This window comes from Acipenser ruthenus, chromosome 33 (assembly GCF_902713425.1).
Source record: "Acipenser ruthenus chromosome 33, fAciRut3.2 maternal haplotype, whole genome shotgun sequence".
Lineage (NCBI taxonomy): Eukaryota > Metazoa > Chordata > Actinopteri > Acipenseriformes > Acipenseridae > Acipenser > Acipenser ruthenus.
Window position 1 is genome coordinate 474,152 of NC_081221.1, and position 12,992 is coordinate 487,143.

Here is a 12,992-nt window from a genome sequence, read left to right on the forward strand (position 1 = left end):
GTTTTAAAACGGCTTTGATTAGATATCTATATATATATATATACAGTACTGTGCAAAAGTTTTAGGCAGGTGTGAAAAAATGCTGTAAAGTAAGAATGCTTTCAAAAATAGACATGTTAATAGTTTATATTTATCAATTAACAAAATGCAAAGTGAGTGAACAGAAGAAAAATCTACATCAAATCAATATTTGGTGTGACCACCCTTTGCCTTCAAAACAGCATCAATTCTTCTAGGTACACTTGCACACAGTTTTTGAAGGAACTCGGCAGGTAGGTTGGCCCAAACATCTTGGAGAACTAACCACAGTTCTTCTGTGGATTTAGGCAGCCTCAGTTGCTTCTCTCTCTTCATGTAATCCCAGACAGACTCGATGATGTTGAGATCAGGGCTCTGTGGGGGCCATACCATCACTTCCAGGACTCCTTGTTCTTCTTTACACTGAAGATAGTTCTTAATGACTTACGCTGTATGTTTGGGGTCGTTGTCATGCTGCAGAATAAATTTGGGGCCAATCAGATGCCTCCCTGATGGTATTGCGTGATGGATAAGTATCTGCCTGTACTTCTCAGCATTGAGGAGACCATTAATTCTGACCAAATCCCCAACTCCATTTGCAGAAATGCAGCCCCAAACTTGCAAGGAACCTCCACCATGCTTCACTGTTGCCTGCAGAACAAAAACAAAGTGCCTTCTGCTACAGCCAAATATTTCAAGTTCCTGTGTTTTCGTGCATAGTTGAGTCGCTTGGCCTTGTTTCCACGTCGGAGGTATGGCTTTTTGGCTGCAAGTCTTCCATGAAGGCCACTTATTATTATTATTATTTCTTAGCAGCCGCCCTTATCCAGGGCGACTTACAATTGTTACAAGATATCACATTATACATTATTTCACATTATACAGATATCACATTATTTTACATACAATTACCCATTTATACAGTTGGGTTTTTACTGGAGCAATCTAGGTAAAGTACCTTGCTCAAGGGTACAACAGCAGTGTCCCCCACTGGGGATTGAACCCACAACCCTCCGGTCCAGAGCCCAGAGCCCTAACCACTACTCCACACTGCTGCCCCACTTCTGACCAGACTTCTCCGGACAGTAGATGGGTGTACCAGGGTCCCACTGTTTTCTGCCAATTCTGAGCTGATGGCACTGCTGGACATCTTCCGATTGCGAAGGGAAGTAAGCATGATGTGTCTTTCATCTGCTGCAGTAAGTTTCCTTGGCTGACCACTGCGTCTACGGTCCTCAACGTTGCCAGTTTCTTTGTGCTTCTTCAAAAGAGCTTGGACAGCACATCTGGAAACCCCTGTCTGCCTTGAAATTTCTGCCTGGGAGAGACCTTGCTGATGCAGTACAACTACCTTGTGTCTTGTTGTTGTGCTCAGTCTTGCCATGGTGTATGACTTTTGACAGTAAACTGTCTTCAGCAACCTCGCCTTGTTAGCTGAGTTTGACTGTTCCTCACCCAGTTTTATTCCTCTTACACAGCTGTTTCTGTTTCAGTTAATGATTGTGTTTCAACCTACATATTGAATTGATGATCATTAGCACCTGTTTGGTATAATTGTTTAATCATACACCTGACTATATACCTACAAAATCCCTGACTTTGTGCAAGTGTACCTAGAAGAATTGATGCTGTTTTGAAGGCAAAGGGTGGTCACACCAAATATGGATTTGATTTTGATTTTTCTTCTGTTCACTCACTTTGCATTTAGTTAATTGATAAATATAATCTATTAACATGTCTATTTTTGAAAGCATTCTTACTTTACAGCATTTTTTCACACCTGCCTAAAACTTTTGCACAGTACTGTATATAAAAAACACATTTGTTTTAAAGGGTGACTTATCAATCACAAGGTGAAAAGTTAATAGTGTTTTATGAACAGATCCGACTGCAGAATGCAATCCATCCAACTGGCCGTTTTTCCCCTGATTTCTCTCCACTCGAATATCTTGTTCAATATCAACAGGGTTAAGATTACAACAACATATGAATAAAGTAGCTGAGGAAAAAAACAAAAAAACAAACAAGATTTACATTATTTTTATTATTTTGTTCAAGAATACTCTGCACCCCCCCACCCCCCCAAAAAAAATTACAAATTCTATAAAATAAAACTAAACGCACAGTGTCAATAGGTCTAGAGAGAGAATGTAGAGTCCCTCTGAGCGATATGTCAAAATAATAACACAACTGAAGGCAGAGAAACAATACATTATTCTCTCTCTCTTTAATCATATATATTTTTTTTATTTCAAACATTAACAGATACTGGTTTATACTGCAATACTTTTCACAGCACCTGGTTTTTAGTACAAAAATCGACTAGAGAGAAATTAAAACATCTACAGTTTTCACTTCATAGTAACTGCACCCCCCCCCCCCCGCCTTTAATAATGAAAAATAAATTATATTAAAAAAAACTAAAAAACAGAAACTAGACAAGCATTTGCAACTACATGAGCGCCTGTCTGCAATCAGACATCGAACACAATGCCAAAGTAACAGCCGAGGGTGAAACACAGCCTAGTCACCAAGCCCAAACACGGTCTCTATTTGACTTGAGTTATTTAGAAACTAAAGTTCTCTTTATACACGTTAGCTATTAAACTACACAGAAAGAAAAAAGATCTGGATAGTTTTTGCCGCGGTTTTATATTGGTATTTTAGCTAAAGAAAGTGTTTTTTGTTTAAATAAGTTAATGGGTGTTGGGCTGCTGCAATACCTCTTCATTGCTGGGGGGGGCACGGAAAGTAAAACCATGCAGGAATCTTTAACCAACAAAACTCCCAGGCTTTGATAAGGCTGCATTGAGTGTGGGAGCTTCATTCTGCATAAGGAGACTTAATTCTGAGATTACATTGACGGGAGAGAGGCATGGAGGGGTTCTGAGAGACAGTAAACAAAAAAAAACTGTAAGTAAATAAAAGGATTCTGCCTGGGGTGATCCAGTCCGGTCCATATTGAAAGCTCTCTGCCCAGTCTTGGTGCTGCTAATCTCATTTACCATTTCCACATCCTGAAAAAATAAATACATTCTATATATTTATTTGCACATACGGACACACATTATTATTAGTTGCTGGAGTGTGCAAGATAAAAATTTGTCCCACAATACTGAAATGAACTTTATTATGGAAAATACCTCAAATTAAAAAGACACAAATAATAATATGTACAGCTACGGCCAAACGTTTTGCATCACCCCCATAATGAACCAACACTGAATAACATTACGTTAACATATTCAATTGCAAAACCGACAAACTGAAAAACGTGACATCCAACATTTAATACTTCACCACTATCACGGCTTCCGGTAGACGCTTCACAACATTGTTTGGTAGTTTTAGTTAATACTTGTATTTTGTTTATTTTAATGATGTCTCAATCCTATTCTAGGTGATACAAAGCATTTGTCCAGATCCGTGTGTGCGAGCGTGTGTCTGCGTGTGCGAGCCAACCCAGCCTGCCCTGTGTGTGCGTGTGCAGTGGGAGTGATCCCAGCCTGCCCTGTGTGTGCGTGTGCAGTGGGAGTGATCCCAGCCTGCCCTGTGTGTGCGTGTGCAGTGGGAGTGATCCCAGCCTGCCCTGTGTGTGCGTGTGCAGTGGGAGTGATCCCAGCCTGCCCTGTGTGTGCGTGTGCAGTGGGAGTGATCCCAGCCTGCCCTGTGTGTGCGTGTGTAGTGGGAGTGATCCCAGCCTGCCCTGTGTGTGCGTGTGCAGTGGGAGTGATCCCAGCCTGCCCTGTGTGTGCGTGTGCAGTGGTATTTGCAGCGAGACTTGCCCCCTGAGAAGGTCAGCAGGCAGGCAGCTCTACTCCGGGAGCAGGTGCGGGACCTCGGGGGGAGGGGGCTTGATGGAGACTGGCTGGGAGGTCCTGCGAGGCGGGGAGGGCATGGACTGAGTCTGCTGCTGAACCGTGCTGTAATACGTGACCCCGCCGTACACCTGAGAAAGAGAGAGAGAGAGAGAGAGAGAGAGAGAGAGAGGAGAGAGAGAGAGAGAGAGAGAGAGAGATACAGTCACCCACAGAGAAAACCGCATGCATACGCCATAAAAAATAAACATCACATCTCAAACTCAACTATATACTTAAAACCTACCGGAGGGCTGGGGTTCGAGGGGGTGTACTTACCTGAGGGTTGGGGTACATGGGAGGCAGTGTGGCCCCAGCAGGGTAGGAGAAGTTTGTGTTGCTGAAGGTCATGACCCCTGGGGGGGAGTAGTACGTGGGTGCGAGGAGCGGTCCTGGGGGGGGCTGTCCGGGAGACATGGAGACGGGGGGGCCAGCGTACAGACCCGGGTTCGGGAGAGGGGCGGGGGGCTGGTGGGGGTGCAGACCTGCAACAGGAGGAGAAAAAAAATAAAAATGTAATAATTAAAAGGGCTGATTTGATTAAAATGCCTTGTTGAATAGATCTGAAAAATGTGTAAAAGGGTTTACAAAACCCTAAACAATCCACAATGTGATGATTTAGTCTCCTACTGGGATGGAAATGAGACTCCAGTCTGATCCATTCCTGGTTTTACTAGGAGTGTAAACACACACACACACACACCTGAGCTTGTTACCTATACTCACTGTGGCTAATCGAGCTTGCAGTAAAACCTGGAACGGATGAAACTGCTCTGCAGTAGTATCATCATTTGTTTTATTTAGCAGATGCCTTTAACCAAGGCGATTTACAAAGACTAGAGACTTAGGAGTCTTATTCCCTGCAGTATCCAAGCCAGGGGTGTCCAACTCAGCTCCTGGAGGGGGGGGGGGGCACAGTGTCTTCTGGCTTTTGTTCCACCCCCAGCACTCAGTTACTTCATTGGTCTAATTTCATTAAATGGACAAATTTAACACAACATGTTTCCAGGTAGTGTGCCTTAAATCAAAGGCATTTTTGAAATCAACTTTAAAAATACCTCAATTTGTTTTCTTTGAAATATATGTAATTGAACAAATAATGGGATCTCAATTAACGTTAATTGAGAGCTTAAGTTGGTGTGAAAACCAGAAGAGGCTGAGTGGGACACCCTGCTCCACGACTCACCTGGGTGCGCCAGGTGCATTTCGGGCTGGACCATCATGCCCTGCGGGGGGAGAGGGGCGGGGCTCTCACTGTGAGTGTAGATTGGTCCTTGGAAAGGTACTGTAGAGAAAGAAAAAGAAAGAAAGAAAGGAGACACACGGGGTCAAACATGCATCAACTGTCAGTCCCCTAAGCCTGCATCTCCACATGCATCTGTATGCACACATCTCTGTATAAATTGCATACCATTTATTTAATTGCTCTTTTCAATTCCCCTCATTGCAATATGCATTATCACAACATATATATCATTTTTTTTTTTTTGTTTGTTTTTGAGAAATCAAAAGAGGAGCTACTGGAAGAGAACCTGGACTGGAAGTCTCACTCGATTCAAAAACAAAAAACACAAATAGAGAAACTGCTTGTCACTGAATTCCGTGACGGGAAGGAGGGAGGGACGGACAGACAGACGGAGGGAGGTGCTCACGCGGGTCGTAGTAGTGTCCCTCCATGATGCCGATGTGCATGGCTGCAGGTTCGGGGACAGGGCGCTGCCGCTGGGAGGAGTAACGCTTCGCTCGACCCACTCCCACACCCTGAGAAGACAGACAGCGAGAGACAGAGAGCACGAGAGAGAGAGACAGACACAGAGAGAGAGAGAGAGAGAGCGAGAGACACAGAGACAGAGAGAGAGAGAGAGAGAGCGAGAGAGACAGACAGAGAGCGAGAGACAGACACACAGAGAGAGAGAGAGAGAGCGCGAGAGAGAGATCTTTATGAAGTTCAATAAATACAAATCTAAACAAAAAACATCAAACATTTAAACCAAAGTTCTGCACACCTCCACCCAGCCCGGAATATCAAACACCTGGACCAAAAACGTTATGTAACCACCTGCTAATGTTCGCGCTGTGTAAAGTGGGGCTAAGTACACATTATTATTAAACTCACCATGTCGTCAATCCTGCTGTACTGATGAGGGGCTGCTCCCAGGGGCATCTGACTTGGGATGCCTGAGAGAGAGAGAGAGTGGGAGAGAGAGAGTGGGAGAGAGAGAGTGGGAGAGAGAGAGTGGGAGAGAGAGAGTGGGAGAGAGAGAGTGGGAGAGTGGGAGAGAGGATTGAAAATGAGACAAACCACTTTTGCAACAACTACTCAATAAGTTTTTATTATACACACACACACACCTCATTTAGAATAAGACTTCTGATATTTCTAGCTGCTACACACGCCAGTTTCCAGTAGAACTGTGAGTTCTGATGGGATGAAAAGTTTATTCCCGTCATAAAATGTCTTATGATCTTGTAGCTTTGTAGTATTTTTTTTTTTTTGGTAGTATATTTGTTATACAATTTTTTTTTTTTTAATATTTTTTTTTTGCTAGGAGTATCACTGTCAAAGTAAACTAATTATAAAAACATTCTTCCGTCTGCATACATCTCCAGTAAACGCTACCAGTTACTGCATTTTATTCACACGCAATGACATCTCATTTAGCCACGGATTTCACACACCCGTGGACCCGTGACCCCCCAAGCGTGCGGATAAACAGAACTCCTCTGTCTGTGTGTGCACGTGTATATATATTTTTTATTTCTAACCGTTTGTGATTATTTATTTATTTACTTGGCAGAGTCCAAGGCGACTTGCAAATGAAAACCAGGAGCTTTCAGGTGACAAGCGGCTGGTTTTCACAGACCCCCCCCCCCCGATTAGCATCAATCTTAACTAAATTAACGGTAATCAAAAAAAAAAAAATGACATTTTTGAAAATATGTATTAAAAAATAATAACAGCCACACAGTCACCCGACAGGGAGAAAAGCAGAATTCCCTACCCCACTCACCCCTCATCTCTCCAGGAATGTAGGGAGGCTGGCTCGGAGTCCAGCTCTGATGCGCACCCAGGTTCATGCGGGCCATCTCGTGCTCCAGCCCCCCACTGCCCCCTTCCAGGGGGGGCTCCCAGGACTCCGCCTTCACTCCTGGGGGGGTCAGCTGGGCCATCTGAGGAGGGGGCACCTGAATAGAAAAGAAATAAAATAATAAATCAGAGTTAAAAAAAATAAAAATGACAGCAGAAGCTCAGAAGACACAAAATCAGGAATAAGAGGCTTCTCAATAGCGCAACACAAAGTCGCGATTAGGCTCGTCGCGATACATTATCACGACATGCAGATCACAACACGATACTCGTTCCGGTCCAGAGGGGATACTTGCAGGATGTACAAGATCAGATATGATCGTGACAAAATAGCCCCTTATTTTAATGAAGACTAAATGAGAGGTAATCATACCAGCTATAAAAAGAAAATAACACCTGTTTTCTAACTACAACTTAGTCACGCTATACAAGACCTCGATTCATATACACCGTGTAAAGAAAGCATCGTGATTCAGCAATAAAACGACAAACCGTTACACGCCTATAACGACATGTATGATTCGGTGTATGTGTGCCACAATAATATTATTACAAACTTTTAACCCGAGGAATGAATTTCTACAGTGCAGCACCCTTTTCCTGGGGCAGTCTCTTTCCATCTCTCAAGTGCTGAAACAGTTCATATCCAAAACGCAGCCTTCTCTTACCAGCTAGATGATTACCGACCGTGGCAGACAGGTGGCGCTATGCAGAGTCAATAAAAACAACCAAACCATGTATTTTTTTTTTTTTTTTTCTATTTACCCACAAGTTTGAAATAAATAGTCAAACATCCATACTATAAAAGATTAAAAAAAAAATTAAATCTAAAAAAAACCAAAAAAAACCTTGTACCACATTAAATGAAATGCTGTATTGCACTCAAACTGCTCAGAACGAATGAAAAACCCAGAGTGTGAATCAGATCAATCCGGACCCCCTAACCTGAGCAGGCGAGTCCAGCTGGGCCTCCCCGGGCTGCAGGGGGGTCAGGGTCTCCTCCACCGATCCCTGCTTCCCGATCTCCGAGGCCTTATTCCGGGTCCTCCTGGCTCGGGAATACGATTTCTTTTCCACAGTCCTTTCGGGTACCGGCGTGGGCTCCGGAGCCGGAGGGAGAGGGGAGGGAAGGGTGCTCTCCTCCTCCTCCTCCTCCTCCTTCCTGTGGGACTGAGCCGGGAAATCCCTCTCCTGGGACTGTCTGGGATAATAATAATACTCCCTAGCCTCTCCTTCCTCCTCCTCGTTCCCTTCATCCCGGTACTCCTCCACCACCACGTTGGGAGAATGCCGGGGGGGCTGGAATTCGGAGCGGGTGCGGTGGCTGTTGCTGTAGTTTTTGGCGCGCTCTCGTTCGCGGTTACTGTGCTGTCCCACAAGCTTGACGTTTGTGCGTCCTTCTCCGTGCGGTGAATAAGGGGAGGAGGGGGAGTTGCTGGGGGCAGTCCTGCTGTTCTGGAAGGTGCGCGGTTGCTGGGCGACACGCCCGGACCCCCCCGTGGAGTTGCGGCCCCCCTCGTAAGGCCGCGAGGACTGGGGCGCGCCGTGCTGCGGCTGTGGCGAGGGAGGGGGGTGGTGGTGATGGTTGGCGACGTTGCCGCTCGTGCCAGACTGCCAGGGAGTGCGGCTCGGCTTCTCCGAGTCACTCCACCTCTTATCCCGCCCCGCGGGGGGGCTGCCACTGTACCTGGAATTGGAGGAAATAAATATTGCTTAGTAAATGAGAAGACAGACACTCGCAGATCTGGAGTGCAATGAAAATCGGAACGAACTGCAATTTCAAATGTGATTGTAGTTAAACTTTGGCACAGGTGCGTGATTGCAATTATAGCACATCGTCGATTTCAATTACAGTTTGATACGGTAAAGTTGCCTCAAGACTTGGTCTCCCGGAACCAGGGTTCAAGCCGCTGTTCGTGAAGGAGTGGCTTTGTGTCCTTGCCCCCCCCCCCCCCGGGTACCTGGGCTTGCGGGAGCGCTGGGGTCGGAGGTCAGAGGGCCCGCTCGGGTGGCGGATATCGTAGCCGTAGACGGAGACGAGCTCCTCGCGGGATTTGGGCGCCTGCTCGTCCTCGCGGAACTTGTCGTGAACCCAGCGGCCCTCGTCCTTCCACAGCTTCTTCTGACGTCCCTTCGGCCTGTGGAGCGAAGGAGAGAGGGACTTTACACACTCCATACAGCTTCGCAGATCTCAGGCACATTGAAATCACTCTGTTTATTTGCATGTTCAGTGCTGCCGCTTGGCTGGTTTGCTATGTGCATGCAGGGATGTTAATAAGACTCCCGTTGCGCAGCAGTTTCACCCATTCCAGGTTTTAATTGCAGCTCGATTAACCACAGTGTCTATAGGCAACAAGCTCAGGTGTGTCCAGAAATAATAAAATAAAAAAAGCTATTTCAATACAAGAACCTATTTAAGTAAATAAATACCCCCCACTCCAGTTTGATAGCCTCAGGTGGCTGTTTTATGCAGTTGTCTAAAATTTTGTTTTTACCAAATTCAACTTTACAAATGCCAAGGCACATTTTGGATGACCATCAGTAAACGCAGCCAGCGCTACATCGCCCCCCCTCCCCCCCCCTCACCGCATGTCCTCCTCCTGTGCCGCCCCCCTCACGTCGTGCTCAAAGAACAGCCCCTTGCGGGGGATGTACGCTGGGTTCTGCCGATCCTCGTCATCGTCCAGCTTCTTCCCAGGCTCGTCTTCGGGCTTGCTCTCCGGAGACTCTGTGCTCTCCTGAGGGGGAGGGAGGGGGGAGAGAGACAGACACAGAGAGAGAGAGACAGACACAGAGAGAGAGAGAGACAGACACAGACACAGAGAGAGAGAGACAGACAGAGAGAGAGAGAGAGACAGAGAGAGAGAGAGAGACAGAGAGAGAGAGAGAGACAGAGAGAGACAGACACAGAGAGAGACAGACACAGGGAGAGAGAAAGAGACAGACAGACAGACACAGACAGAGAGAGACAGACACAGAGAGACAGACAGACAGAGAGAGAGACAGACAGAGAGAGAGACAGACACAGACAGAGAGAGAGACAGACACAGACAGAGAGAGACAGACACAGACAGAGAGAGAGACAGACACAGACAGAGAGAGAGACAGACAGACAGACAGACAGAGAGAGAGACAGACAGAGACAGAGAGAGACAGAGACAGAGAGAGACAGACAGACAGAGAGAGAGAATCAGACAGACAGAGAGAGAGAATGAGACAGAGACAGAGTCAGAAAAACGGGTTAGAATTGCCGTTTCAAAATGATTGAATAAATAAAACTACAAAAGCTTAGAAAAAAAGTTAATGTAATCCCCAGTTTGAGCCAGCCCCAGGTTTTACATTCAATGCAAGCGTAATACAAAAACAAATATAAAAAACTGAATAAGACAGCAAGTTCGATACGTCCACTTACAATACAATTCCGTGGCACCTTGTAGTCTGTGAAGCTGAGAAGCTTAACATTTTCATTTTCTACACAGAGAATCTGTTTCTACATCGATGAGGGGAAGCGTGCGAGAGTGATGCGAGTACCTGTCCATCTCCACTCTGCCTCTCTCCTGCCAGCGTCTTCCCCTTCCCCTCTGACTTCTCCTCCTTGCTCAGGGCTGCTTCCGTCACCTCCTCTCCAGCGACCGGCACGCTCTCGGCCGGCTGCTTGGGTCTCTCCTCCTGGCTGCACTGTTCTCCTCCCACCTGTCCCTCCTCCTCCTCCTCCTCCTCTTCCTGGAGGATAAAGAACGAAGCCGTCACTGTGGGTCTCCCCCCTCCACATTCAAAACAGGTGTCCTTTTGTCTTATCTTTTATTTGGACAGTTTGTTCAACCTACCTCAGAGCGAGAGCCATTTTCTTCAGCACTTTCATAATCAGACAAGACAGCTGTAATGAAACACAAAAAGGTTATATACAGTGAACAGAAACAGGGCTGGGAATAAGACTCCTCGTTGCAGAGCAGCGTGATCCATTCCTGGTTTTACTAAAGTTTAATAAGACACATCTGAGCTTGTTACCTACACACACTGGGGCTAAGCAAGCTGGTAGTAAGACCTGGAATGGGTGAAGCCGTTATGAAATAGGAGTCTTAGTACCATCCCTGGTAATCATTAAGAAGGATATAATAAATAACCACACCAAGTTATTGTCTGAAATGACTGACAATAGCATCCACAATGAACCCTTATGTGCTGGGGGGGTGTCAGTTATTTCTACCAGCGGTCTAGCACAGGTTAAGCGGGAAATTACCTCCCCCCCCCCCCCGAAAAAATAAATAAATTCAAATCACTTCGCGTACTTACCATCGCCTTCAATACCATCTTCGCTCTCCTGCAGAGTGAAAAATAAAAAGCAGTTACATTTACGCACAGGTCATTCCTGTAAATAACTCACCCCCAAAGTGCATCAGGGATGGGAATCAGATCCCCATTGCACAGCAGTTAGATCCATTCCTGGTTTTAGTACGAGTCAGACACACACCTGAGCTTGTTGGTTATAAACACCGTGGCTAATCAAGCTCGTAGTAAATGTTATATTGTAAACAAGTGACGTTTATAAGACACTATTGGTAAGAATACACATTTTATCTTCAATCTGTTTTCTGCCAAAACTTTTGCAGACTAAGATAAAAAACAAAAGTGCTTAAAATCACACACTGAGGGTCAGAATAAAAATTATATTACAAACACAAGCTGTGTAAAAACACACAGACAGCTGGATTATGATGCTGCATTGTACTTCAAAATGAACCATACAGCCCAGGCGTGTTTGTTGTGCACTGAATGTTTTGTTAACAAATATGTATTTAAAAAAAAAAAAACACAACATTAACTCACAGTGATGATGCTTGTTTAACTTAACATTTATTAAAAAAAAAATAAAAACTTGTGGTATCTTGTAAATATTTTTTGTTGCAGCTTAAAAGGGGGGGGTCCAAAGGAAAGACCACACAAGCAAGCATTTGTGGAGTAGTGGTTAGGGCTCTGGACTCTTGACCGGAGGGTCGTGGGTTCAATCCCAGGTGTGGGACGCTGCTGCTGTACCCTTGAGCAAGGTACTTTACCTAGATTGCTCCAGTAAAAACCCAACTGTACAAATGGGTAATTGTATGTAAAAATAATGCGATATCTTGTAACAATTGTAAGTCGCCCTGGATAAGGGCGTCTGCTAAGAAATGTAATAATAATAGCCGGTGAGAGGTGCCGCACTGTGTGTGTGTTGGGCGGCAGGTTTTTCAAACTGGGTCTAGCAGTAATACTGCAGTCAGGGGCACCCCTTGCAAACACAGGACCGCGAATCCAAACTCACGAAAGCCGGCCCCTCAATTGCTGTTAAAACTCGTGGACAGCATTCTGTGAAACTAATACGTGATCATATCCGGTATGTGTTTAGAAACCAACACATTTTGATTTATTTTTTTACTTTTTGGGGTCCTTTAAAGCAGCCGTATTTGCCCCCTCTCCCGTCCCAGCTTACAGCTGGCTCGTAAACACACAGCGGATGGTCACTCCGCCGCCTACATCTCGCTCTACCCGGGGTTATTTCTAACGTTAACCCGAGGCTCAGCGGTCTGGACTTGTCAAGCTCAGCCTGTGTATTTCTCGTTTACGCTGAATTAAAATAATAATAATAATAATAATAATAATGATAATAAAATACACGACTGTCTGGTTGTGCTGTGGACGGAGACTCACACACTCCGACTCGCCCTCTCGGTCTGCCTTGACCCTGACGCTGCTCGGCGGCGGCGGCGGCACCACCGCAGGTTCGGGGACCCTGGCCCGGTTCTTCGTCGAGGCCGGACCGGATCCCGCGCTCTCGGTACCGGAACCGGACTCTTCCTCGTCCTCGCTGTCTTGGGACGCGCGCTTCCGCCGCCGTCGCCTGTCTGCCATCTTGGGAAAAAAAAACGAATGGCATCAATCACCGGCCGCGCGCGGGCTTATGGGCGGAGGAGGAAAAGACTACAACTCCCGACAAGCACCGCCTGGCGATACGAGCCTTGCGGGCGACCGGGGTGGCGTGTAACGCGTTGGGT

The 12,992-nt window shown here is 45.9% G+C and overlaps 1 protein-coding gene across 2 annotated transcripts; it reads right to left on the minus strand.

Moving 5' to 3' along the window:
* Positions 1 to 2,216: 2,216 nt before the first annotated feature.
* On the minus strand, positions 2,217 to 12,882 carry LOC117433235 (protein CASC3-like). 2 transcript variants are annotated; one of them, XM_034055334.3, is made up of 14 exons: positions 12,649 to 12,882; positions 11,257 to 11,284; positions 10,791 to 10,840; positions 10,495 to 10,686; positions 9,550 to 9,701; positions 8,925 to 9,101; positions 7,909 to 8,650; positions 6,887 to 7,061; positions 5,992 to 6,053; positions 5,528 to 5,636; positions 5,062 to 5,160; positions 4,155 to 4,360; positions 3,804 to 3,967; positions 2,217 to 3,035 (listed from the first exon to the last, which is right to left on the minus strand). In XM_034055334.3, exons 1-13 carry the CDS (start codon positions 12,847 to 12,849, stop codon positions 3,833 to 3,835), a joined length of 2,328 nt encoding a protein of 775 aa, XP_033911225.3. In that variant the 5' UTR covers positions 12,850 to 12,882; the 3' UTR covers positions 2,217 to 3,035; positions 3,804 to 3,832. The 2 variants fall into 2 exon arrangements, with proteins under 2 accessions (XP_033911225.3, XP_058862637.1); XM_059006654.1 differs by having other exon boundaries at positions 6,878 to 7,061.
* Positions 12,883 to 12,992: the final 110 nt, after the last annotated feature.

What these genes read in the sequence shown, in the direction of transcription:
- LOC117433235 (XM_059006654.1), bottom strand. Translation starts at nt 12,849, where the DNA reads ATGGCAGACAGGCGACGGCGGCGGAAGCGCGCGTCCCAAGACAGCGAG. An exon ending in AGCTGGACTCGCCTGCTCAG is followed by an intron (nt 7,062 to 7,908) that starts GTTAGGGGGTCC and finishes TTTTCTATTCAG; the next exon opens with GTGCCCCCTCCTCAGATGGC. An exon ending in ACAGCAGGATTGACGACATG is followed by an intron (nt 5,637 to 5,991) that starts GTGAGTTTAATA and finishes CTGTCTTCTCAG; the next exon opens with GGTGTGGGAGTGGGTCGAGC.